Consider the following 23712-nt stretch of genomic DNA (forward strand, 5'->3'; position numbering starts at 1 on the left):
TATAGAGATGATACATATATATATATATACACACACACACACACTAAGTACTTACATACACAAACACACACACACACACACACACACATTGGTGTACCTGAAAAAAAATGCAAATTTGTTATTCATGATCAAACGGTTACAACAGACAAATAAACCAGCTACCAGTGGAGTGTCAGTTAGATTGGCTCAGGCCTTTGGTGTGCTCCCAAGTGGTTCTGGGTTCAAACCCCCACGGTACCCATGTGTGTGAGTTTTCCCACTCTCCCTTAGCCTTACTAACTTTGGATATATATATAATAAAAAACAGACATATAACGCAGCTACAACTCATCTTAACTATCAACCAACTTAAGACCCCAGCTCATATCCTCGCAATGCCTCACATGAGGAACTAATTTGCCGGTGTCCACTCCTGTCTTGGCCTTGCAATCATAGAAGGGAGGCGCATGGAAGCAAGGCTCCATTGACATGGCTCGCTGACAAGGTGGATCGGGTGCTGTCCTGTTCTCGGGTTTGTAGAGTATCCATGGTGTCAGCCCTCCAAGACTCTGCGCGACATACCCAAAGGTTGACCATGAGCTTGTGACCAGCACATCTGTCAAACTTAGCAAGTACATTTCGGTCCATGCCTTGCGGTTGTGCATTAGCTTCTCGGTCTGTTGATACTCCTCATGACTAGGCTGATAAATGCCAATCACCTCCCCTGTCACAGTAGGATGCTCCCAATACATGTCCCTGAGCTTCTCAAAGTACCCAGTACTTAAAGATGTCATCAGCACAGCTTTCGACTTTGGGGTTCCCAATGGATTGACGATGAAATCCTGCCTGTTGATTTCTGGTAGCAAATTCTCCTTCACCGCACAGGCTAGGATCTGATCAAACACGTGTTGAAAGGGGCCAGTTCCTGTATCAAAAACTCTGATCTGGATGCCTATTCTTTCATCTGCTTTTTCCAAATAAGCTTGATAGTATCTGGTAATAAGTCCCCATACTACATTTGTGGGGTGGAAAAGGTATCGACCCAAAAAGTGGAAAGCCGTTTCCTTCCTCGGGAAGAGATTATTTAGTTCTCGCTCAAAAGATGGGATCAAGAAAAGAGATGGAACAAAATAGTTATCTGTTTTCATGATCAACCATGGTATCTTTTGGAGAAAAGTTTGATCTTGGCTGCAGAAGAAAAGCTTATCTTGATCATCATAATCATGGGCTAGATGGAGATATACAAAAGATGGCATCACCGAACCATCGGAATTTGTAAAGTTGCTATTCTTCTTCAGCATCTTCCCATAACAGTGAGGTGATTTCTGATCCAAGCTGTCAAACTGATTCTTAAGGGGGAAATCCATGGGGAGGAACCACGAGACTTCTGGAAATGGTTCACAGAAGAGATCAACCATGTCAACTCCAGGGTCCACTAGTAAAACCCGGTTTGTCAGGACAGCATAAAGAAATGCTGAAGCTAAGGTCAATATCCTATTCCCTAATCCACTAAAGGAAATCCATACCACATAGTTACAATCCAGGGAGCTTGTGTGATAGCCAGACTTGAGTTGTTCCAAGGTTTTGTTATAGGATTCAGTATAAGGTCCACACCGTTTATGTAGAGCTTCATAGCTTCGCAACTTGGATATAAGGTAAGAAGAGGGTCTGTATGGCAGTTCTTTACGATATGAAGCTGACTGGTATCTGCTGACACAAGATCCCTCATCAAATCCATCAGCGAGAAGGCCTCTAAGCAATTTATCCTTTGGCACCTCAAGAGACTCTGAAAACTGATCTTCTGAATCTATGAATTGCAAAATGAAAAAAGAACGATGCAATGTTAGAAGCTTAACAGAAGTAGACAGACCAGGAACTTTACATATATGCATCACTCAGAAGTAGATTATCAGAACCTACGAATACTAGAACAACCTATTAAGGGATTTATATCACCATCATAGCTGCATCATGTGACTCACAAGTATGGATTGCATATGAATTTTCTGGCACTAAGAGAATAACCAAAAAAAGTGGGTAGTGACAGCATTTGAAAGCAAAAGAAAAAAATTAACACAAAGAAAAACACAAAAGGAGATTGAAACAAAGAAACTAAATGTGATAACACATATATTAAACAAAGTAGTTAAAAATGGAAACATAGCAGACAACTAAATATGATAACAAAGTAGTCAGAAATGGAAACAGAGCAGTAATTTAACAACCAACAGCACTTCTTCCATTTTAGAGGACATATTCGTATCGACTCCAACCCACAAGAAACCAAAGGATGAAAATCAGCCAATGTAGCTGACGAAGTGCAGGATTTGAGCCAGTCTAAAGGCACTAAGAAAACAAAAGGTGAAGTAGTAGAAAAGGCCAAAAAGTTTGCCAAACCGCAAGCAGTAAAAGTTCCTCAAGTCCTTAAGTTCAACTTGCTCTCAAGAACTATAGTGCAGCTCATGCAAAAGCTTCGAGAACGTCAATCAAATTGTAGTTCTTTTATTATATGACCCAATAAAAAATCTCTCAAACCCAATTAAACTAAAGACTTCAAATTGGTACAGAAATCACAGTGAAATTAAAATTAACCAAATCCAACTAGATCATACTAAAAATTAAGCTTAAATCTGTTACCTTTTCTGTGTTCCACTTCAAGAACTCGAGCTTTTGAAGTTTCAAAAACGGCATCCGAAGGTGGGTCTCTGAGAACCACATTCACTGAAAAGAGCACCGAAAACACAATCAAGCCAGCCACAAAGATCCCCATCACCTTCATCGAACTCAAACCAGATTTCCTATCCGGGTCCCTCAGAGCATTACGGGTATCCAAATCCAAGTGGGTAGATAAATGATCACCATCAAGGTTTTGCTTGAACCTCTTCATTTTCTGAAAATCTTCATCTGGGTATTGCCAAGACCCAGCTCAGGCCCACTTTGACGCAGTAGTATTCTGATCTGGGTCTATTTGGACCAATGGGTGGGTGAGTTGGATCGTAGAATTGTGCTTCCTATGACTGGTTTTGGACTGTGAAGTTGAACTTGCAGGTTCGGGGGAGAAGAAGAAGAAGCCGGGGTGGCAGGGATACAGTACAATTGGTATTGAATAAGATTTCCTACAATCGGATAGATAGCCAATAGTGGCAGGCACGTCCAAAAATTTACATTTGATATGTCGGTGCGGCCATGTTCATCGTTGGGACACTCCAGTACAAAGAAGTGGGCTAAAGTCCAACCCCTCACGTGGGCAAAATGGCCTAATCATTTTGATTTAGGGACTAAACTTGGCTCCCTAAATCCAAAACTTGTGGGCTGGATCAAATGTTAAAAATCCCGAATGGATTTGTGGCCCAAGCCAGACCCAGTGATTTTTTTTTTGGGAATTTCACTAAAACACCCAAAATGGAAATTATAAAAACCCAAGCACTATTTAAACATATAAACACACCCAAAACCCATCATTACACACACTCAAAACTCATTTATAAACACACCCAAAAAGTTGACATTGGGGTTAATTTTGGGTGTGTTTATGTTTAAATAGTTTTTTATAAATACATGTCATTTATAAATTTGTATTTTAACCCAATGATTTTACTTACACCTTTCAAAACAAGCGATTGGGGAATGAGAGTTTACTCAAATATTCATTGGATGCCTCAGGGTTTTGAACCTCTGCTCACGTGGGTGGATGTGGAAGAGCTGAACTAACTAAGGTATACCCCTTGAGGTTTCAAAACAAGTTTAGTAATATTTATGATTTTAAGTTAATGATTGGTTAAGGATTTCTAATCTCAACCATCCATTAGATGTGTTAGTGAGTTTAATATGCACCATACATGCAATCTAATGATTAATATTAGAAATTCTTAACATAAAATCCATGAAGCATTCTCAATATTTATAAATTTAATATGTTATGTTATGTTTTTTCTTATCAAGATACTATATTATTCTTTTGCTTTCGTTCTATGAATGTATGAGCGTATGACACTATGATAACATGTAAAAATTTCTGTTTATAGTTGAATTAACGTAATCTTTTATAAAATGTGAAAAATTAAATTTCAATTACCCTAAGAGAGAATGATGGGGTGTTCATATTCAATCCAATCTGCCTGATCCAATCTAATCCAAGTCAATTCATTTCTAATGGGTTTTGAAATGTGAAAACGATTGGATGTTCCTTAGAAATCACTTCAACAAGGTCTCACTTTATTAAACCATATATACTTTATTTCAATACAATAACATCATAAATGTGCCTTGTTCGAACCACATTGGGACTAGGAGCTTTGATGTGGCACTATATACATTTCTTGGAGAATTCTCGGATGCTTCAAGTCGCAGTATTTGTTTGTTGGAGCAGTCATGCATGCATTTTCCCTGGCATCACAAAACACAAACAAACATGTTGAAATACGAGGCAGTCAAAAGAGAAAAAATGCGATGATATATCGAAAGAAAGAAAGGGAAAAGAAAAAAGGAAAAAGGAGAGTATCGTTGTTATATTTGACACATTGGTCAATAGAGCAACCAAGTCTACAATACAGTTAAGATAGTTCACAACATTTTGAGTTGGATGTGGGCATTATTGCCCTATATATGCATAGTTGAACACAAAGCTGAGGTAGCAATTTACAAGTGCCAATGCAAATTTGGTAACATTGATCATCTGCACTTGCATATGAAGTGAATAATAAGTACCATAATCATCAAAGAGCATACTTGCACATTCTTCAACACCATTTCAAAATTTCTTTAATATATGAATACGCACTCGATTGATCAACATTCTAATAGAGATTTTATTCATAACTCGGAGAATCTCACGACTACTAGTATGAAGAGTACAAATAGGTCATGGTTTCAAACAAATTCCAATTGAAGGTGATTTTGAATTAATTACAGATTGTGTTTACAACTGAAGCCTAAGTAGTTGCATTCACCTAACCATTGCCAAATATACCAAGCTCTTCTCTCTGTTTGCTTAACAGGTTGTCTTCTCTTCATTTTAAGGTGATTTGTAAGAGGAAACAAAATTACCTATGTTGTCACACTGACTTGTAAGTTAGTGAAAGAAAAACATTTCAGCACCCTTAATTAGGTGGACAAATTGAATTTCTTGTTAAGTCTGTTTTCAACAGTTTCGACTAAAAAAGGAAAAACTATGTTTTCAACAGAAGTATGGGGACAAGAGCCCAACGTTAGCAAACGGCCTTTGGCTACTTGCAAATTACAACCATAGAGCGCCAACCATTGCAGATAAGAAAATCCACACACACACACACACACGAAGACAAAAAAACCCGTGGTGACACGTGTCGCCCACAGGTTTTTTCTTCCTGAATTTCTCCGAGATTTTTCTTTTTCAATCCTGCGCGGAAGGATTGGTGGGAAGGCAAAGAGAGAGTTAGAAGAAAGAAAAGACCAAACCTTTTTCTCACTACGGCACCAACTAACCGTTGAAGCCACAGGCAGAGATTCAGAGGGAAAAAGATGTCAGCTGCTTCACTTTGCTCATCAACTCTCAAGTCCCAGATCAATGGACTTGGTGGAGGTCTTAAGCTTCAAAAACCATGTCTTTCTCAGCCCACTTCTCTTACCTTCACAAGGTATTGTTTTCTTGATTTGGTGTACGTTTTTTTTTTCCTTTGAATTCCAATTGGGTTTGATTGTATTTTGGATTTTCAAGTCTAGGATATCATATTTGTGTGTTCGGATGAAACCCAGTTGTGAAAAGTAATACACCGTTGGAAATGTTTAAATTTTCTGAAAAACTGTCACACAGTTTTATTGGCGTGAGTCAAAATTTATACTGGAAATCATTTTATTCTGATGATGACTGTTGGCATAGATGAAGATAACTTTTTTGGAGCTGCACCCATATGTGCTTTCCTTCAAAGTGCCATTAAGAAAATAGTGATTCTTTCTTGCTTTATGAGAAGGGTGAATTTCAAGTAAATGTATTCATTTGATTTTGTTTATAAAGAGCAGATTTCTGTGTGCTGCGTTCAAATAGATATTATGGTCATCAAATTTGATATATTGGTATTTGACTTTGTGCCTGACTGCAATCGTGCTCGTTTGATTTCAGGAAGAAATGTAAGACTCTGGTGAAGGCTTCAGCTCGGGTTGATAAATTCTCAAAAAGTGATATAATTGTTTCTCCATCTATTCTTTCTGCCAACTTTGCAAAGTTGGGAGAGCAGGTTCTATTCTTATTTTTTAACTTCTTAGTGGAATTTTCTTTTTCAGTTACTAAATTGTAAGGGCAACATGGATTATGGAAACTTGAAATTGTCTATAATCTGTTTCATTGCCAAAAAATTGTTTAGAATTGTTGCATCAGATTTTCAAATGTAGAAATATAAGTTGAAACTCTTAGCAGTTTTGCTGATATTTGTGGCATTTTCATATTGGTTTGGGCGTTAGAGTTTGACTCTCACTTTATCTAGGTAAAAGCTGTAGAGTTGGCAGGTTGTGACTGGATTCATGTGGATGTAATGGATGGTCGTTTTGTTCCAAATATTACCATTGGACCTCTTGTAGTTGATGCCTTGCGCCCTGTGACAGACCTTCCGTTGGACGTGCATCTGGTATTTTTTTGTTCTACTTGTTTTGATATGAATTGGATAGACATTGAATAAAAAGCAAGAACTAATATGAAATCTAAATGCTCCAGATGATTGTGGAACCTGAGCAGCGAGTGCCAGATTTTATCAAAGCTGGAGCCGACATTGTCAGTGTTCATGCTGAACAATCGTCCACCATCCATTTACATCGTTCAGTTAATCAGGTAAGATTTCCCTCTTATCCTTGTGATTGCACATGTGTCAAAACATGGAGACATCTGAGTTACATTAAAATTAGTTTTGTGTTATCTTGTCTCTACTCAGAATTCATGGGATGTATTTAGGCTTATCCAAATTGTGAGAAGTGAAGAAGTGATAGACATAGACGGTGAAACCAAGCTAGGGCTGCATGATCCAAATTGTTTTTCTTGTTTTATGGGAATGCATTTAGGCTTATCCCTGCTATAGACACTGTGTTAAGTAACCATACATTTATGGTGCATAAGATGCAATCATTACGAGAAAAGGAATATGGTTTGTGCTACTAATTCATCTTTTTAGTAATCCTACACTTTTATTATTATTCAGATAAAGAGTCTGGGAGCTAAAGCTGGTGTTGTCCTCAACCCTGGTACCCCACTAACTGCAATAGATTACGTCCTTGATGGTGAGTGTTTCTGTGAAAATATAATATGTTCTCATTCTTTTAGGGAATATAGTCATGCTGTTGCCTTATAAAAACGTTAAAGGGGATCTTGCTTCTCAAGGCTCTTTCCTCTTTGTGGAGTATTTTGCCCATGGGATTGGGGTCTAGTTACATACCTAGCCTTCCTGACAGGCTAAGCTTCAAATAATTGAAATAGTAACGAAAAGGTGAAGAAAATCTGGATAACAAGAATAAACATGCTGGCGAAAAGACCAATTTTTTTGTCGGATACCAGTATTCTGCTAAAGGTTTTTAACATATAGATGTTGGAGGGGATTATTGGTTAATGGTATTGACAACAAGCAATGGTTTCTACAGAAATTACTTGTAGTAGTACAACTATTTTATATATGTAAATATCGTAAGAAAGGAAAACTTGTATAAAAAAATCTGCCAGAATATTCCTTAAAAAACAAAAACTTATCTGTCCCTTAATTTTTAAAAGATGAGCTCATGCATGGGAAGGGAGAGTACAAAGAGAAAAATGAGTGTTACTCCCGTATTAAGTCATCTAACAATATTATAATTGGAGTTATATGGTATATCATCTAGTGAAAAGTAGTGATATTGACTATCTGTTGCATGTTTCAGTGGTTGATCTGGTCTTGATTATGTCGGTAAACCCTGGCTTTGGCGGGCAGAGCTTCATAGAGAGCCAAGTGAAGAAAATTTCAGAATTAAGAAGACTGTGCGTGGAGAAAGTATGATCTCTATTCATATTTTGTGGGATTCTATTCTTGCATTTTATGTGAGCTGAAGAGGTATTCATAGTTTGTTTTTATTACTACAGGGGGTGAACCCATGGATTGAAGTGGATGGTGGAGTTGGTCCAGCAAATGCATATAAGGTGTGTGGACCAAGTGTTGATGTACCTGTTATAAAATAATTGAAATGGAGCCTGATGGTTAACTACATCATGCTAAGAATTAATCGGAAAATCTAACTTACCCTCTCTGAAAACATTAAAACAACTGTTGGATTCAGATTATGTTTGACATTATCATTGTGATCCACAATATTGAAATATAAAATCAATGCAGAAAGTGGGACTTGGGGAAAAGGTTCTGTAAAGAAAAATGGTGGTTGGGGCAGGGTCGTGTTGATTAATTGAACCTGAACACATTTGTTAAGTGTGAAAGGAGGTGCACGACTTAGGATGCAATGAGTCCAGTTTCAAATGTTTGCTATGGTGGCAGGTTATTGAGGCTGGAGCTAATGCTCTTGTTGCCGGTTCTGCTGTCTTTGGAGCTAAAGATTATGCTGAAGGTATAAACCGTACAGATCGGAAACCTATATTATTAGTCCAGATGAACTAATGCACTTATATCTTGATGTTGGCTTCTATTTACCATCTTGCAGCTATAAAAGGAATCAAGAACAGTAAAAGGCCTGTAGCAGTTGCAGTGTGAAATGACCTCCAAATGATCCTGTTGTTTTCGAAAGGTGATTCTATAGTCATCATTGCCATATATGTTATATCCTCACTTCATTTGAGTTTCTGAATGAATTTTCAGAGTATGATATTTCTGGTACTGTAGTTGGATAGGATTACTGCAATTAGACGAGAAAAAGGGAAAAAGAATCACCATAGTAAGAAATCCTCAACAGTGGTGATAAGCAAAAACCTATTAGCATTTTCTGTAAATCAATTCACCAATATGCAGCCCAAATTGTTTTCTTGAAATTCATCTGCTTGATGACTTCTTGAATTTCCAGACATGATGCACGGCTATGGATTTGAGCAATAGCAAAGCTTGTAAATTTAGAAGAGATTCTTTAAAGCATGATTTTGGTCTTGTTCTGACAATTTTTTTGACTAACCTGAACAAAGTTATCTTTGTATATGCAGAAATTTAAGTACAAGCTCGGAAGCATACTCATCATTTTCACCTTCTCTTGTATCAGAGAACAGAGATAAACTATTAAGCAATCAAGTCTGCGGTCCCCCTGTGATGCATAGATTCTGTACCATACAGGGGTTTGATAATTCGAACTTCAAGCCCTTGGCTCTGTAACAGATCATTCCATCTTAATGAAGGATTTTCTTGTCTTCCCTTTTTTCGTCCTTGCCTTTTTGAATTAAATCAGAGTTCGAAACTTAAACACTAACAGCGCATTCAGGCCAAAAAGAAATTAAATTATGTTATCTACATAGTTTATCAAAATTTTGCTATCTGCATAAAGCAAAGCTCCTCAACAGCGAGCATGCGTTTGGGTTTAATGAAATGCAAAAGGGAAATATTGACTCTGAGTGAAATGGCCTCCGGACATCCAAAAACAATGAAATGTCGAAGGAAAATACTGACTGAAGAGTAAATTGAGCACGAGAAGAAGATCAAGGGGGAGCATAAATTTCTGAAAATGTCTGAAATACACAAATGCATTTTCATTGCAAAGCAAAAAGTTTCTTTCCCAACATTTCTGAAATTTTTGTATTGATAACTTGCATCTAAAACAGCAACTTTCAATATCCACTCCATCTTTAAAAGGAGTAACATAATGCCTCATAAGGAACTATGTTATTTACACTGCACAGAAAAAAGAACAAAAAAAAAACAAACCCCCAAACTGCAAAGGTTAAAAGTACAGGACAAGACCATAACCATTATATACATTACTAATGGGCTAGTAACTTCTCTTTGAAACACCACTGTACACAAAATACATGTATTTCATTCACACATTTTGTCTGCATAATGGGCACGAAGCATGTCTGATGAGCCACTTGTCCACACATGCCAGATGAAATTTATGCTGACACAGGGGCAGGGTCCTTGCAATTTCTCCTACTTCAACATCCTGCAGAAACCATATTGTTATCGTTGAGATTTAGGCAGAGCCCTTTCAGTTAAATCAAAGTGAATTAATACATGTAGGGTAATTGCACCGTTCTTGAAATATTAAAGATAATTATAGAGATATTTATACAAAATTAAGATTTACTTATTGATTAAGCAATTTCTATAATAGCAGTACAACAACTATTATTATCTTCGCCACATCAACACTTACAACTACCAGAAACAAAAAGTTCAAGCATTCCTAGAAAGAGTTCTGACCTGCAAACATATCGTGCAACAGAAACCTTGAGCTGCCCTGGTATCCCCAACAATCACATGAGATGGTAGTTTCTTCAGCACATCCCTTGACAGCCCTTTAGTTTCAGATCCTCCAAAGGCATCATAAATCTCATCACGGCGAAGATTAGCGAAGGTAACCTGCTCATTCCAGCTTAATAAATTAGATAAAAAGCAACTGAGGGACACACCATCAGAGTTTTTTTGAATAACTTGTCCCATCATTAATTTTCAGAACAATAAAGTGGTAAGAAAGGCGACAAGGTGTAATGAGGTCAAAGGTTGGATTCAAAAGCAGCTGGGTCATATGAAAATCTAGGAATAAAAAATTTGGGAGCAAAGAAAAGGCGACAAGGTGTAATAAGGAAGTCAAAATTGATGGCTGAGAGAGAAAGGGAAACACAATCCGCTTGCTAGCATCCAACTAAACTGGACATGCCTATGTGCACCCACAAAATTTTCAACTTTCAAATGAAATTGCATTAAAAGAAAAAAGTTTTTGGGTTAAAGAGTGAAAACCTGCCACTGGTTAGCAGTGTGCCCTTCTGGTGGTGCTAAGTTTTCCTCCTCAAATCTCCAACAAATAAGCTCCTCTGTAATTTCTGCCTGAACTCAAAAAATAGACAATCAGTCTCTAGTATTACAATGATGTAATGCTATGCCTGTATAAGCTTAACTATGGGTCCCTGATTATAAACTTCAGCTGAAAACCAAAAAATTTCAATCATGGTTCAGACATTTCTAAGGATCACCTTTGGTGTGAAAGAAAGAAAGAGAAACTTATATACCAGAGCGTAACAACTAACCATCAATGAAGATCTTCGTGAACCAGGCCGACCTAGTCGCAGTAAATCACGTGACGCCTCCAAAATCTCTACAGAGAGTACAGCCCCAGCAACAGCACCCAGTCCAGCTCCACGAACAACACCTTTATCAGAAGCTTTTCCAGCTAAAGCACCAGCAATACCTCCTGTGAAAAATCCAGCTGCAAGAGGACGATAATGTAAAGACGCAAAGCAATCCCCATTAAAAAGAATATATATCACTACTATTATATAGTTACATCAGCTTCTTCATAATCGGACATGGGAAAAATAACATCAATTTCTTAGTTACATATTAGATTTACAATTCTTCAAACATTTATTGAAAAATAGAAATGAAAACACCATGAACATCAAGTTCAAAACATGAAGTTCCATACAAACACAATAAACACAGGCACGCACTTTGACATATCTGAAAAATAACCAAAACCCACGAGCTGATATGATATCACAACCGCTAAAAATTCAAGATTGAAAGAGGAAAGCAAAATAAAATAAAACAAAGCAATAAGAATTTGTAAATACCAAGAGCACAGAGCAAAACCAGAGCTCCAGCAACGAAGTTAATGATAAGCAGAGGAACACGTTGAACGACTCCAACCCTTTGTAGCTCAGCGGTCTCCATAACGGTCAAGTAGAGGCAAAACGTCGTGGGATTACTGAAACTCAAAGTGGGGTTTTCTGCTGCACAAATCTCAGACTACAGGTAGAGAATGAGAAAGATTAATGGGTCACACGTAGAAAATGGAACCCTAGCTCCAGTTCATGAAACTTGCAGAAAATTAATTGAACGGATAGGATAGGCTAATGACATAAATGAGGGAACTGTTACCGATCAAGATTCATCAAAATGATATAAAGGCTCAAACTTTACAGCTTGTTTGCTAATTTTGGGTGGTATCAGAGACGATAACAAATCCAAAACAGGGGGATGATATTTACAAAGCAAAATGCAAGATAAATATCAGAGAAAAGCAATCAATTCTTGAGACTTGGATAAGTCCAAAAAATATATTAAATTAAAAGTCCAAAATAATATAAAAGGAAAAATAATAATAAAATGGATGAGAAGTGGAGTGCGACTATAGTATAGGTGGCAAGCTGTTAAGTGATTCTTAAGTCTAAATAATTGCTACTTCCAAAAAAAAAGTCTAAATAATTGCTCCCCAAAAAAAAGGTCCGGATAAAATGATAAACAATTAAAATTAAATTAAAAAGCAGCCACCCCTCACCTACCCAACCCGAACCTCACAGCTGACCCCACCCCCACCGATTTTCACTATTCTGGAGTGTCTTGTGTCGGGAACATGGGTGTGGGTGCTCGTAGGCTAGCCGAGCTCGAAAGATTCCATGAATTGATTTGTCCGGACGCTTCATGTTTGTTTGAACTCAAAAGAGAGGGAGAAATAGGCGGCCGTGAGGTGGATAAAAACTTATTTATACCAGAATATCACTGTGGTTTAATTCCGAATCAATCACTTATTACCATCGTATTTCGACATAACAATACGAATTTTCAATGTAATAATACTTGATAGGTTTAGGATATCGTCACGGTGGCATCTACATTACATGTAAGTTCTTCTTAAAAGGGTATGGTGGGGTGGTTTGGGTTGGGTCATGGGCGGCTGTCACGGTGGGGTCAGGTTTTTGGTTTTTTCTCTATTGTTTGTTTTGATTTAGACTTAATAATGTCAAGTTGAAGTTACTTAAATATGTGTGTCAAAAATTTCAAAATTTACGGCGTATATTTAAGTTAATAGATTAAATTATTAGAATATTTGTTAATTAAATATATATGTGTGTGTCAAAATTTCAAAATTTTACGGCTTATATTAAAGTTATCAGATTAAATTATTAGAACAATTGTTAATTAAATATAGATGTGTCATAATTTCAAAATTGACGTATTACATTTAAGTTATTTGATTAGTTGACTAAAATATTTCTAGATGTAGCATGTATCTTTCAATGTATATGTTTGGAATCTTTAAGAATCTTTAAATACAGAGATTGGAATCCATTTGCATATGTATCGTGACGTTGTGACATTGTGTGTTGGCACCAAATGTAGTTGAGTTGTCATTGTTTGTTGTTAATATCAAATGTAGTTGACTTTAATTCATTATGTTTATATAACCAATCTAAACTTAAGATTAAATTCTTTCTTTAATTTTCCTAAGATCATTCATGCATTCCTCCTCAGAAAATAAAAGTCCATCTTGAAACATATAAAACAAGTACTGATATTTAAGTTACAAGTAGCAACACAGTTGCACTACAACCTTTGTTCTCCCTCAAGACTCGTTTGGGCTTGAAAGCTCAGGAGAATGGCCATATACTTAGAATCAACTGCTTGAGATCTTCTTTGCTTCAGCAATGCTCCTCCCCACCTCAATTGAACTGCAACCAGGAGATCTTCTTTGCTTTATTTGGTCTCTAACAATCACCTTCTTCTCCCACATGCCTTTGGCAGCATAGATGTTGGACAAAGCAACATCATCGCCAACATAACTTGGCCCCAACTCAAGCAGCTTCTGCCTCACTTGTGACCCAAGTTCAGCATCTCCATGGAGGCTGCATGCACCCAGCAATGTCCTCCAAACCACTGCATTTGAAGGCACTTCTGTCTTCGAAATAAAATCGTAAGCTTCTTGCAGAAGCCCGGCTCGGCAGAGAAGATCCACCATGCAGCCGAAGTGAGCTTCTCTGGGCTTCAAACCGTACTCTTGACACATGCTTTTGAAATGCCACTTCCCTTCCTCTACCAGCCCTGCGTGGCTGCAGGCCATCAAAACTCCTATGAAAGTAACGTCATTCGGGACAATTGAAGAGCTTCCATAGCTACCGTCCTTCGTGTTCTTCCTGGTGTTATTACTCGCTTCTTTCATTTGTCCGAAGAGTTTAAGCGCTTCTTCTGCTTGTCCATGTAACGCATGCCCCACAATCATTGATGTCCAAGTCATAACATCCTTTTCTTGCAGGCTATCGAACAATCTCCTTGCAGTTCCAATATCCCCACATTTTGCATACATGTTAACAAGAGCATTGCTCAAGCTTAAATCTGTATCGAACTCATATTTACGACGGACATAAGCATTAATCCATTCTCCCATTTCCAATGCTCCGAGATCAGCGCACGCGGAGAGAGCAACTGTCAACGTAACTTGATCAGGTTCCACACTGTGCATCTGCATCTGCCTGAACAGCTGAAGAGCTTTGCTAGGCTGTTGATCGTCGACATAAGCAGAAACCAAGGTGGTCCAGCAAACGATGTTTTTGCAGGGTATTTCATCAAACACTAGGTGTGCATCTACAACAATACCCGCAGCAGAGTACATACTCATAAGAGATGTTTGGAGGTAAACTACGGATTGAAAGCCATACTTAAGCAAAAGGGCATGCAGTTGTTTCCCCTCAAGTGAGAGAGACTTTTGGGAGCAAGCTTTGAGGACAAACAAGAGAGTATAGCTATCAATTGTGGAAGGGCTTTTTCTCAATATGTCTCTAAACAGTAAGAAAGCTTTGATGGTGCAATTGGATTTGAGGTATCTCTTAAGGGTCTGGTTTGCTTTAGGTGGTTTGAGGTGTGTGTGAAGTTGGGTTTTAGGAAGATGAAATGGGGCACAAGGTTTTGCCAAAGCAAACCTTTTCAGGAATCTCATGATCTTCGCTACAAGAGCAACCAAAATTGAGCTATCAAGGATAGAAACGACATCATGTATTTATTTATATTCAATATTGGTTTGTGCTTGTTCAATCTCTAATCAAATTTAATTACAGAAATCATTAGGTTAATTGTTAGCTACAATAACATATCATTTTGGTTAATTGTTATTAATACTTTAAAATAGGAAAAACCAGAAACAGAGGACTTTTTAGCATCGCAACACTTTGGGTGGATTTTGGACCATTTCAAATTTGTTCCCCTTGCTCTTAATACCACTGGTGTTCATCTGCTACATAAAATCTATATGTATAACCAACCTTGCTAATAGTCATGGTGGATCCCTCCTAGGTGCTTGTTTCTTCTGTCTGAGGCCAGGGAAATGTTTAACCCTAGATTTTTCTTGAATCATAAAAGCAAGCATGAACTATAAAATAAACCCTTCTGAGCCTAAGCATTTCCTTCATGGAGCATATGCTTATTTTCCTGCAACAATTTGGATTTTGAAGTTCATGGATAACCAAATTTTGTTTGCAACATAGAAGCTCAGTCATTATAATCATGCCATTTATTTTTTTGATACGCATGCGCACAAAGTCGGCTCTGGATCCTCTGGAAACTCTTCATCTGTGATAGTGTCATCTAACACCAGGATGTTGTTCATAGTTGCTTTGGCTGAAACCACAAGACTAATGCTCTTCCGTGGCGGCTAGAGCCCCTGTAAGAGAAAATAAAAACCAAACAAAGACACAAATATATATGAGTGTTTTTCGATTTAACTGTTTGCTTAGTTGGTGACAAGGGAAAGATTTGAGCACAATGTGGATCACTCAGTAACCAGCCATTCTCATGTTGTCAAAAAAAAAAAAAGAGAGGGATGCCTACCTTAGGAGGCTTCCTCTGCCTACAAGAGTGGATCTACAAGTTTAATATCTCATCAATGCATAATGGCTTGACCAGATAATCAGTAGCACCAAATTTTACGAAATTGTAAAGAAAACGGCTTTCGTCCTGCGTCGACAGCACTTCAAAACAACAAGGAAGGCAAAGTATGATGTGCTGATTTACATGGCTCCCAAGCATATTGTTCTTATCTATTTTGATACAAGAAATATAGTGCATAAGGTTTGTGATGTAAAACTAGTAAGCTTACTGATCACTGAAATATGCTGGAAATGGAGAGCCTGCATTATATACTTCAACATTCTCGTGCTTGCACTATGGGAAGGCCAACTGCAGCAAGGATGATATCAATGAATCACTCAGCATTCAGAGCATCCATTTTATTTTTTTTGTTGGCAAAATATAAGTTATCTTTGTTGACAAGACAAGGTTTAAACTGACGTTTAGTAATTAGCTTAATAAATTTATAGTAAAAATAAGAAGTTAACAATAAACAATCGTTAATAACTACTTTCATTTTAAATCTAAACGACTCTTAATATTGGATTACGTCAATCATTAATTTAATATGTTTTTATTATACTGTTTTTTATATACTTAAATAATTATAATCTTTTAATGTTGCGCAATTTTTTTTTATAGGTTTGGATCCTCTGCTTTGTTAGGATATACTTGACATTTATTATTTACATGTCTGAACCTAATTGAGTCGTTAATATTCTGAAAATAGATATTAGCCTCCAAATCCTAAATCCAAGTCACAACGTGATTCAATAATATTAACTACTTGTTGGAGTTTGAATGAAATACATGAACTTAAGTTCCACGTTAGAAAAGAAGAGAAAGTCTCTACTCCTCTTAAGTGGGAGTCTTTCCACACGTGCTATGTGGAAGTTGGGTCTAGTAGAGTGGAACTTGGGCCTCACCTTTTGATTGGGTTTGGATTATATATACATAATAATTAATATTTAGGGAGTTTCACTATCAAATTATAAAAAAAACCCAACACCCAAAACACTATAAACACACCCAAAACCCATCATTACACACACTCAAAATTCATTTATAAACACACCCAAAAAATATACAATTGTTGACTTTGGGGTTGATTTTGGGTGTGTTTCTATGTTTAAATAGTGTTTGAGTTTTTTTATAAATACATGTCTAGGATTGGGTTTATTTATAAATTTGTATAATATTTAATACTCATAAACTAGGTCTTGGGGTTAGTACGACATAAACTATTTCTTGGCGAAATTTCATAACTCTAATTGTAAAACCCTAGGTCAAATTACGTGAGTATCCAAGTCTAATCGCATCATAAGTGCCCCATAATAGTCTTGTGGTTAGGGTTTGAGACTTGGAATTAAGGTTTGGAGGCTCAAACCCATTTTTGGAATACTAAAATAATTTTAAAAAATTAAAACTATTTAAAAAATATATTCAGAAATTAAAAGTAATTTTAAAGTCCACAAAATTATTTAAGATAAGTAAATATAATTAATTAAAACATAAATAATCATAATCATAATTAAAAAAAAGTTAAGATCTTACCTAACTAAACTAAACAAATTAATTTTGTCTAAATAAAATAAAATACAAAGTCCACCAAATAATTTAAAATAATTAATTACTCTTAATTAAGTAATTTATGAAATTAATAAAATATATAAATACTAATTATTCACTAAAGAAATAATAAATAAAGTAATTAACCATTTTGTGCAGTATCGCCGGCTGGCTATACTGTTAAAACATTGAAAAATATAAAGCGTACAGTGGCTATACTATTTAAATATTAATATTTTAATAGTAAGCTGGGCGGCTATACCATTAAAATATTCGAATGCATTTAAAGAGTAAAGCAGCTATACTCTTTAAATATTAATATATTTTAAAGTATAGCATGGACTCTTAAAATATTCGAATATACTTAAAGAGTGTAGGGTATAGCCGCCGGCTATAACTTCAAAATATTCGTATATATATTTAAAAATATAGCGGGGAGTATTTAAAGCGGCTATACTGTTGATAATAGTATTGGAACTCAAGGTTGCAAATGCTAGAAAACAGAGCTGCTGCATATTATACATCCAAACTCCAAACTGCTTGGAATTCAAGAAAACAATTAATTGGGAACTTCGTTTCAGCCCATGATCAAAGTGCAAGAAGAAAGGATTGCTATATACATACACGTACGTTATGTTACATTACATACCCTGATAACTGCATTTTGCCAGTAGTGTGCAAACCTCCTCACAACTCTCTGCGTCGCGGTCACACGACAAAATTCTTACTCTGCTACAATCAATGGACATGTTCTTGATCTTAGCTCTGCTGCTACCATAATGCCTGCTGCTGTTGCCAATGTCTATTTGCTTACCTTTCTCCATTGCAATTCAGATCAGCAGCACACAAGCACAAGGCCTAGAGATGCACATATCCATGCAGCAATCAAACTCCCATGCTACAAATACACCAGTTACCCAACAAAAAGTTTGGCCTACCAAACTTTGGGTCGGCTTGCACGGCCTCCAGCCAGATATTTTGAGGATCTGATAATAAATTTTACAACATCTCACCTTTTCAGAGTTCTAAATTAAGCTCATAGCTCCTTCTCCATTTTAAGGATTAAACCCATTGTCTCATGGATTACGACAACTAAACTCAGAGCACCAAAATCATTTCAGAACATAACCACCACATGTTATGCTACAACTTGCACAATAATTGTCTTGGACTATATACGTTCCAGAATTCGAAAACTGAGATTGATTTTCTCAAAATGATCAAATTGAAATTAATGCGTAACCTGCAATAAACTAGAATTATATCCAAAACTTCTAATCATTTACTGCAAAAAAACCCCAAAACCCAAATTTATAGAAGCAGAGCATTGTGTTGATTTATATCTATATATATACAAGCTGCATGTGGACACAGCTAGAAATTAGTAGAGAAAAAAAACAATGAAGTACATTGGATGCACGGGAGGCTTTATCCTTGCCCAAGATTTCTTGCTGCACATGCTATACCATAAAATTTATCTCACAGTATCATACATGAGTATATTGTAGCCATCACATCCTTTACCAACTGACAAAATATCAAGCACATCCATGATTTCATCCAGCAAAAAAATTTCAGTCACATGCTCAGCAAAACATTCAGTCATATGAAATGGGAAAGAAGGCTTTGCCACCCTTGTTTGGATAAAAGGAAACCTTTCCAGGAATCTCATTATCCGTTTCAAAGTAACCAAAACATTTAAGACAAGGCTTTATGGAGTGGAAATTCAAATAGGCTTGCCCTGGACTGATCACACACTGAGAAAGTTGCTGTGAGAATTCCATGCGAGAAGCAACATTCCCTTCTTCTAATATCTTGAGGATTTCAAACCTTAATAATATCACCTCATTCGACCAAATAAAAAAATAACATGATTTTATGAACTTCACATTATCCAAGTTTGCTGCTACACTAACTTCTGCTCTGTGACAACTTTAACAAATTGCAATACAAATATGAACCAAACCAACAGAGCTAGTTTATGTAAGCAATAGAAACTGTCGAACAAGATTGGCCTAACTCGAATCAGGAATGTTTTGACAATGACCATGAGCATCCGAGTATATTTGCAGGCTTTAAAACCCGTTCACAATAGTAAGCATTGCACTATTCAACAAATAGGTTAGTCTTTTACCTCTCAGTAGAGAAGACGTAATGTTAATCCAACTTGTCTGTTACTTAAGCCAATAACACAGCATGAACCCGATATAGAGACCTTAATTCTATTCCAAACTGTAGCCTCTTACGACCAAGAACCAACCTAATTCCATTTTATCCTCCTCACAATGCCTGAGCTGATTTTAGGTCACCACTTTCTCGATAACCACTAGCTAAGACTGCACATATGCGTGCACTGGGCATCATACCCATCTTTATCATATCTGCATGCAGCATCATCACGCCAATCATATGCTTGGCTTTGAAGTGCCCATTTAACATGACAACGTAAGTTAATGCATCTGGTCTCAAACCATAGCATCTCATTTCCGAAAAGAACTTGGTTGCCTTGAAAATTTGGCCTTCTTCACACAAACCATGAATTAAAGCTGTATAAGTTATGTGATTTGGGGAATATATAGAGGGGCCAGCTTTAGTTTTCTCCAGAAAAAGTTCGATTGCACCAGAAGTCCTTCCATTTTTACACAGGCCATCAATAAAGCAACTAAGAGTAACAGCATTCGGGGTGAGGCCTGCCTCCAGCATCTCCTGATGCAGCCGATGAGCCTCCTTCACATTACCAACTTTAAAATGCCCATCGATCAAAGTTGTGTAAGTTACTATATCAGGCACAAGGCTTTTACTCACCAGTGAGTACAAGTCCATAGCAGCTTCCATGTTCCCCATCTTGCAATATGCATCAATCAAAGTACTGAAGGTGATGACATCGGGTTCCATACCAATTTGAATCATTTGAGAGCACACCTCCAAAGCCTTCCCTATATTGTGTTCTTTACAATACCCATCAATTAGTGAATTATAAATCACAGAAACCGCAATTAACCCCTCTTTCTCCATCTTTTGAAGTAAGTGATGTGCTTCTCCCACTCCACCAACAGTACACAGACCTTTAATTAGGATGCTGTAAGTCATGCCATCCGGCAAAATTCCAAACTTTTCCATCTCTGATTTCAAATCCATAGCTTGAGATAATTGTTGAACCTTACAGTGCCCATCAATCAAAGCATTATACACAGATTTATTAGGAACAATGCCGAACTTAACCATATATACAAAAACGCTCCTTGCAGCTCTCAGTTGGCCTAATTTGCAAAGTGCATCAATTAAAATACTACATATCACAACATTTGGCTGCAAGCCATCGCCTAGCATCTTCCCATACAAGATAAGGCCTTGCTTAATATTAGCCAATTTGCAATACCCATTCATCAGAGTACTGTAAGTCCACAGATTTGGGAGCACACCAGCTTCCCCCATCATCTTAAATATACTTTCCGCTTCCACCATTCTACCCTCATTGCACAGACCCCGAATAATAGATGTAAAGATCACAACCGTTGGTTTAATCCCTCTCTCACCCATTTCATCAAACAATTTACGGGCCTTCAAGTTATCGCCTTCTCTACAACATACACAAATTAACACGCCATATGTAACAAGACTGGGTGACAATCCACGAGAACTCATTTCATTATAAAGTTCCCACATCAATTTGAGCTGACCGGTCTTCCCCAACCCATCTAAGAGCGCATGACAAGCCTGCATTGCAGGCAACACCCCAATGTTGCGGTACACCCACAAGGCTTCTTCAACAAGGCCCATCTCGGATAACCCAATAATTAACACTCCAAACACATCTGGAGAAAACCTTGAGCTTTCTAAGCAGTTAAGTGCATCGAAAACCAAGTGACAAGCACGGCTGGGGTTGCAGAACTTTTGAAGGTCGTGGATGAGGTCTTTATCAAGCACCTGGATTTAACATACCGTTGGGCATTGACTAAAACATGGGTAATCGCTGCATAAAGCTGAAGATTCTTTCTTGGGCCCATTTGCTTTGACGCAATATTGAAGAGCTCTAGTGCTTGGGTAGGGGTTTGACATTTGAGTATGGTGCTCGTGAAATTGGATAACGAAGAAGAGGAAGAGGAAGAAGAAAAAGAAGAAGAAGAAGAAGAAGAGGGAGATGATGAGAAAGAAAGTGCTCTTAAAAGCTTCAACATCTGGTGGAAGTGGAACTGGTAGTAGGTGAAGATGGGTGTGTGTGTGTGGAACAGAAGAGCTTCGACATTTGCTCGAATGATTATTTCGAGCAATTAAAACGACGTCGTTGAGTTCCTTATTATTACGCCAAGTTTGTTTTGCTTTGCCAATAGCTTCTTTAAATGTCGGTTATGGAAGCCATTCCCGCCACCAGCCCTGCAACCTCTAGAGCTCTACAGCAGTACCTCTTCTCTTTATTACAGAGCTGCAACTCCATAAGAAAACTTACCCAAATTCATACCCAAATACTTGTTCACGGGTTCAACCAAAAAAGCTACATTCTTGTTAGATTATTATCATTCTATGTATCTTCTGGGTGTCTCCATCATGCCCTCAAAATTTTTGAAAATGTCGAAAACCCTAGTACTACTTTGTGGAACCAGATGATTAGAGGCCATTCCAGAAGTGAAACTCCCCGAAAATCTGTTCAATTATATAATCAGCTGGTGGGTGTGGGGGCTGAGCCTGATGGGTTTACTTATTTGTATGTTCTTAGTGCTTGTGCGAGGTCAGGGTTGGTGAGAGAAGGGGAGCAGGTGCATGCGAGAGTTTTGGCAAATGGGTTTGATTCTAATGTGTTTGTCCAGACGAGTTTGGTTAATTTGTACGCAATTAGTGGAGGGTCAGGGTGTGGCGTTGAGTATGCACGCCGGGTGTTTGACGATATGGGTGAGAGGAGTGTTGTGAGTTGGAATTCACTGCTTGCGGGGTATATAAGGTGTCGGAATGTTGATGAGGCGCGGCAAGTTTTTGACGAGATGCCAGAGAGGAATATTGTCTCGTGGACAACCATGATTGCGGGGTGTGCTCAAAACGGGAGGTGCAAGCAAGCTTTGTCTTTGTTTGGTCAGATGAGGAGGTCCAATGTGGAACCGGACCAGGTGGCGCTAGTGGCAGCGTTATCGGCCTGTGCTGAAATAGGGGACTTGAAATTGGGAAGGTGGATTCACTGGTACATTGAAGAGAGATTGTGGATGAAGTCCGAGCCACGGTTGGTGACTTTGTACAATGCACTCATACACATGTATGCCAGTTGCGGTTTAATTGAAGAAGCCTATAAATTGTTCAATCAGATGCCAAGAAGAAGCACTGTCTCGTGGACCAGCATCATCGTTGGGTTTGCAAAGCAGGGTCACGGGGAGGAAGCTCTTCATATCTTTCAATTGATGCTGAGCTCCGGAGTTGATGATGTAAGACCTGATGAGATAACTTTCATTGGTGTCTTGTGTGCTTGTAGCCATGCTGGATTAGTTGACGAGGGCCGCCGAATTTTCAAGTTCATGATGCAAACTTGCGGACTTACCCCAAGGATTGAGCACTATGGGTGCATGGTTGATCTCTTGAGCCGAGCTGGTTTTCTAGAAGAAGCACATATGCTTGTGGAGACTATGCCCATGAATCCAAACGAAGCTGTGTGGGGTGCTCTCCTTGGCGGTTGTAGGCTTCACAAGAATGCTGAGCTCGCATCACATGTGGCTAAAAAATTGACAGTTGCACTTGACCCTGACCAAGCTGCAGGTTATCTTGTGCTCTTATCAAACGTGTATGCCTCTACTAAAAGATGGCTAGATGTTGCTTCTGTGAGGCAGAAAATGGTTAAGATGGGCGTGAGAAAGCCCCCAGGCCGAAGTTGGGTTCAAATCAATGGAGTTGTTCATGATTTTGTGGCAGGTGATAGGACCCATAAGCATGCATCTGTAATCTATGAGATGCTTGGTGAAATCACCAGGCCAGCACTGCAGGAGGGCTCCAAACCAGACATATCAGATATGCTTTCCCATGTTGCAGAATAGCAAGAAAAATATGTCGACATCTCAGACAGCTCTCTCTTCTTTTTGAATTTGGAAAGCTTCGGGTCAATTTTCCTGCAATGCAATCTGCCATGCTACTGGAAACATCTTGTCTGACATACGGTGTATGAGACTTGCATCCATTTTCATCATTTCTAGTGGGATATCATTTTCTGTGATGACCCTTTTTGTTTAATTTTTAGAGTCACAAGTTCTTTCAGAGTCCTATGTTGACAGTAGAACACTGGAATCATTCTTAGCTCTTGATGGGTAAGTCAAACAGAAGCATGTCCTCAAGCTTTCTCTCAAACTTTTTAGCCTGTAAAGTTAAAACAGTCTTTGTAAATTAAATAGATGTACCATTCTTTGTAATCAGAGGGCTTCCATTGCATGCAACACAA

The 23712-nt window shown here is 37.8% G+C and overlaps 5 protein-coding genes and 2 pseudogenes across 8 annotated transcripts; 2 read left to right on the forward strand and 5 right to left on the reverse strand.

Annotated features, from left to right (window-relative positions):
* Positions 1-94: 94 nt before the first annotated feature.
* Positions 95-3097, reverse strand: LOC103338482 (galactoside 2-alpha-L-fucosyltransferase). Its single transcript, XM_008241693.2, has 2 exons — positions 2617-3097; positions 95-1786 (listed from the first exon to the last, which is right to left on the reverse strand). Exons 1-2 carry the CDS (start codon positions 2864-2866, stop codon positions 333-335), a joined length of 1704 nt encoding a protein of 567 aa, XP_008239915.1. The 5' UTR covers positions 2867-3097; the 3' UTR covers positions 95-332.
* A 2251-nt stretch (positions 3098-5348) lies between these two features.
* Positions 5349-9313, forward strand: RPE (D-ribulose-5-phosphate-3-epimerase). 2 transcript variants are annotated; one of them, XM_008241691.2, is made up of 10 exons: positions 5349-5594; positions 6077-6191; positions 6438-6578; positions 6665-6778; positions 7143-7221; positions 7852-7961; positions 8051-8107; positions 8457-8526; positions 8620-8703; positions 9166-9313. In XM_008241691.2, the coding sequence occupies exons 1-9, from the start codon at positions 5479-5481 to the stop codon at positions 8667-8669; spliced, it is 852 nt and encodes a 283-aa protein (XP_008239913.1). In that variant the 5' UTR covers positions 5349-5478; the 3' UTR covers positions 8670-8703; positions 9166-9313. The 2 variants fall into 2 exon arrangements, with proteins under 2 accessions (XP_008239913.1, XP_008239912.1); XM_008241690.3 differs by having other exon boundaries at positions 5350-5594; positions 9110-9313.
* Positions 9314-9664: 351 nt separating this feature from the next.
* LOC103338480 (RING/U-box superfamily protein) lies at positions 9665-12197 on the reverse strand. 2 transcript variants are annotated; one of them, XM_008241689.3, is made up of 6 exons: positions 11997-12138; positions 11690-11864; positions 11144-11322; positions 10857-10943; positions 10320-10478; positions 9665-10059 (listed from the first exon to the last, which is right to left on the reverse strand). In XM_008241689.3, exons 2-6 carry the CDS (start codon positions 11787-11789, stop codon positions 9937-9939), a joined length of 648 nt encoding a protein of 215 aa, XP_008239911.1. In that variant the 5' UTR covers positions 11790-11864; positions 11997-12138; the 3' UTR covers positions 9665-9936. The 2 variants fall into 2 exon arrangements, with proteins under 2 accessions (XP_008239911.1, XP_008239910.1); XM_008241688.3 differs by having other exon boundaries at positions 11690-12197.
* Positions 12198-13343: 1146 nt separating this feature from the next.
* On the reverse strand, positions 13344-14982 carry LOC103338479 (Tetratricopeptide repeat (TPR)-like superfamily protein). Its single transcript, XM_008241687.2, has one exon. The coding sequence runs from the start codon at positions 14827-14829 to the stop codon at positions 13513-13515; it is 1317 nt and encodes a 438-aa protein (XP_008239909.1). The 5' UTR covers positions 14830-14982; the 3' UTR covers positions 13344-13512.
* A 178-nt stretch (positions 14983-15160) lies between these two features.
* LOC148915387 (two-component response regulator-like APRR1) lies at positions 15161-18463 on the reverse strand (annotated as a pseudogene).
* A 688-nt stretch (positions 18464-19151) lies between these two features.
* On the reverse strand, positions 19152-21481 carry LOC103338550 (Pentatricopeptide repeat (PPR) superfamily protein). The gene is given in 2 exon segments (XM_008241762.3): positions 19152-21223; positions 21226-21481. Coding segments are annotated over 2 exon segments (1896 nt in total). The 3' UTR covers positions 19152-19583.
* A 162-nt stretch (positions 21482-21643) lies between these two features.
* On the forward strand, positions 21644-23683 carry LOC103338548 (pentatricopeptide repeat-containing protein At5g66520 pseudogene; annotated as a pseudogene). The gene has a single exon (XR_016128470.1). The product of XR_016128470.1 is annotated as a pentatricopeptide repeat-containing protein At5g66520 pseudogene (transcript).
* The last annotated feature ends 29 nt before the right edge of the window (positions 23684-23712 follow it).

This window comes from Prunus mume, linkage group LG7 (genome assembly GCF_029339155.1).
Source record: "Prunus mume cultivar Tortuosa linkage group LG7, ASM2933915v1, whole genome shotgun sequence".
Lineage (NCBI taxonomy): Eukaryota > Viridiplantae > Streptophyta > Magnoliopsida > Rosales > Rosaceae > Prunus > Prunus mume.

Coding starts and splice junctions, on each gene's coding strand:
- LOC103338479 (XM_008241687.2), bottom strand. CDS start 14,829: ATGAGATTCCTGAAAAGGTTTGCTTTGGCAAAACCTTGTGCCCCATTT.
- RPE (XM_008241691.2), top strand. CDS start 5,479: ATGTCAGCTGCTTCACTTTGCTCATCAACTCTCAAGTCCCAGATCAAT. Junction 5,595..6,076: donor ACTTCTCTTACCTTCACAAG/GTATTGTTTTCT, acceptor GTTTGATTTCAG/GAAGAAATGTAAGACTCTGG. Junction 6,579..6,664: donor TTCCGTTGGACGTGCATCTG/GTATTTTTTTGT, acceptor TAAATGCTCCAG/ATGATTGTGGAACCTGAGCA.
- LOC103338482 (XM_008241693.2), bottom strand. CDS start 2,866: ATGAAGAGGTTCAAGCAAAACCTTGATGGTGATCATTTATCTACCCAC. Junction 1,787..2,616: donor TGAAGTGGAACACAGAAAAG/GTAACAGATTTA, acceptor TGCAATTCATAG/ATTCAGAAGATCAGTTTTCA.
- LOC103338480 (XM_008241688.3), bottom strand. CDS start 11,789: ATGGAGACCGCTGAGCTACAAAGGGTTGGAGTCGTTCAACGTGTTCCT. Junction 11,323..11,689: donor GGTTTTGCTCTGTGCTCTTG/GTATTTACAAAT, acceptor GTCCTCTTGCAG/CTGGATTTTTCACAGGAGGT. Junction 10,060..10,319: donor GTTGCACGATATGTTTGCAG/GTCAGAACTCTT, acceptor TGGTTTCTGCAG/GATGTTGAAGTAGGAGAAAT.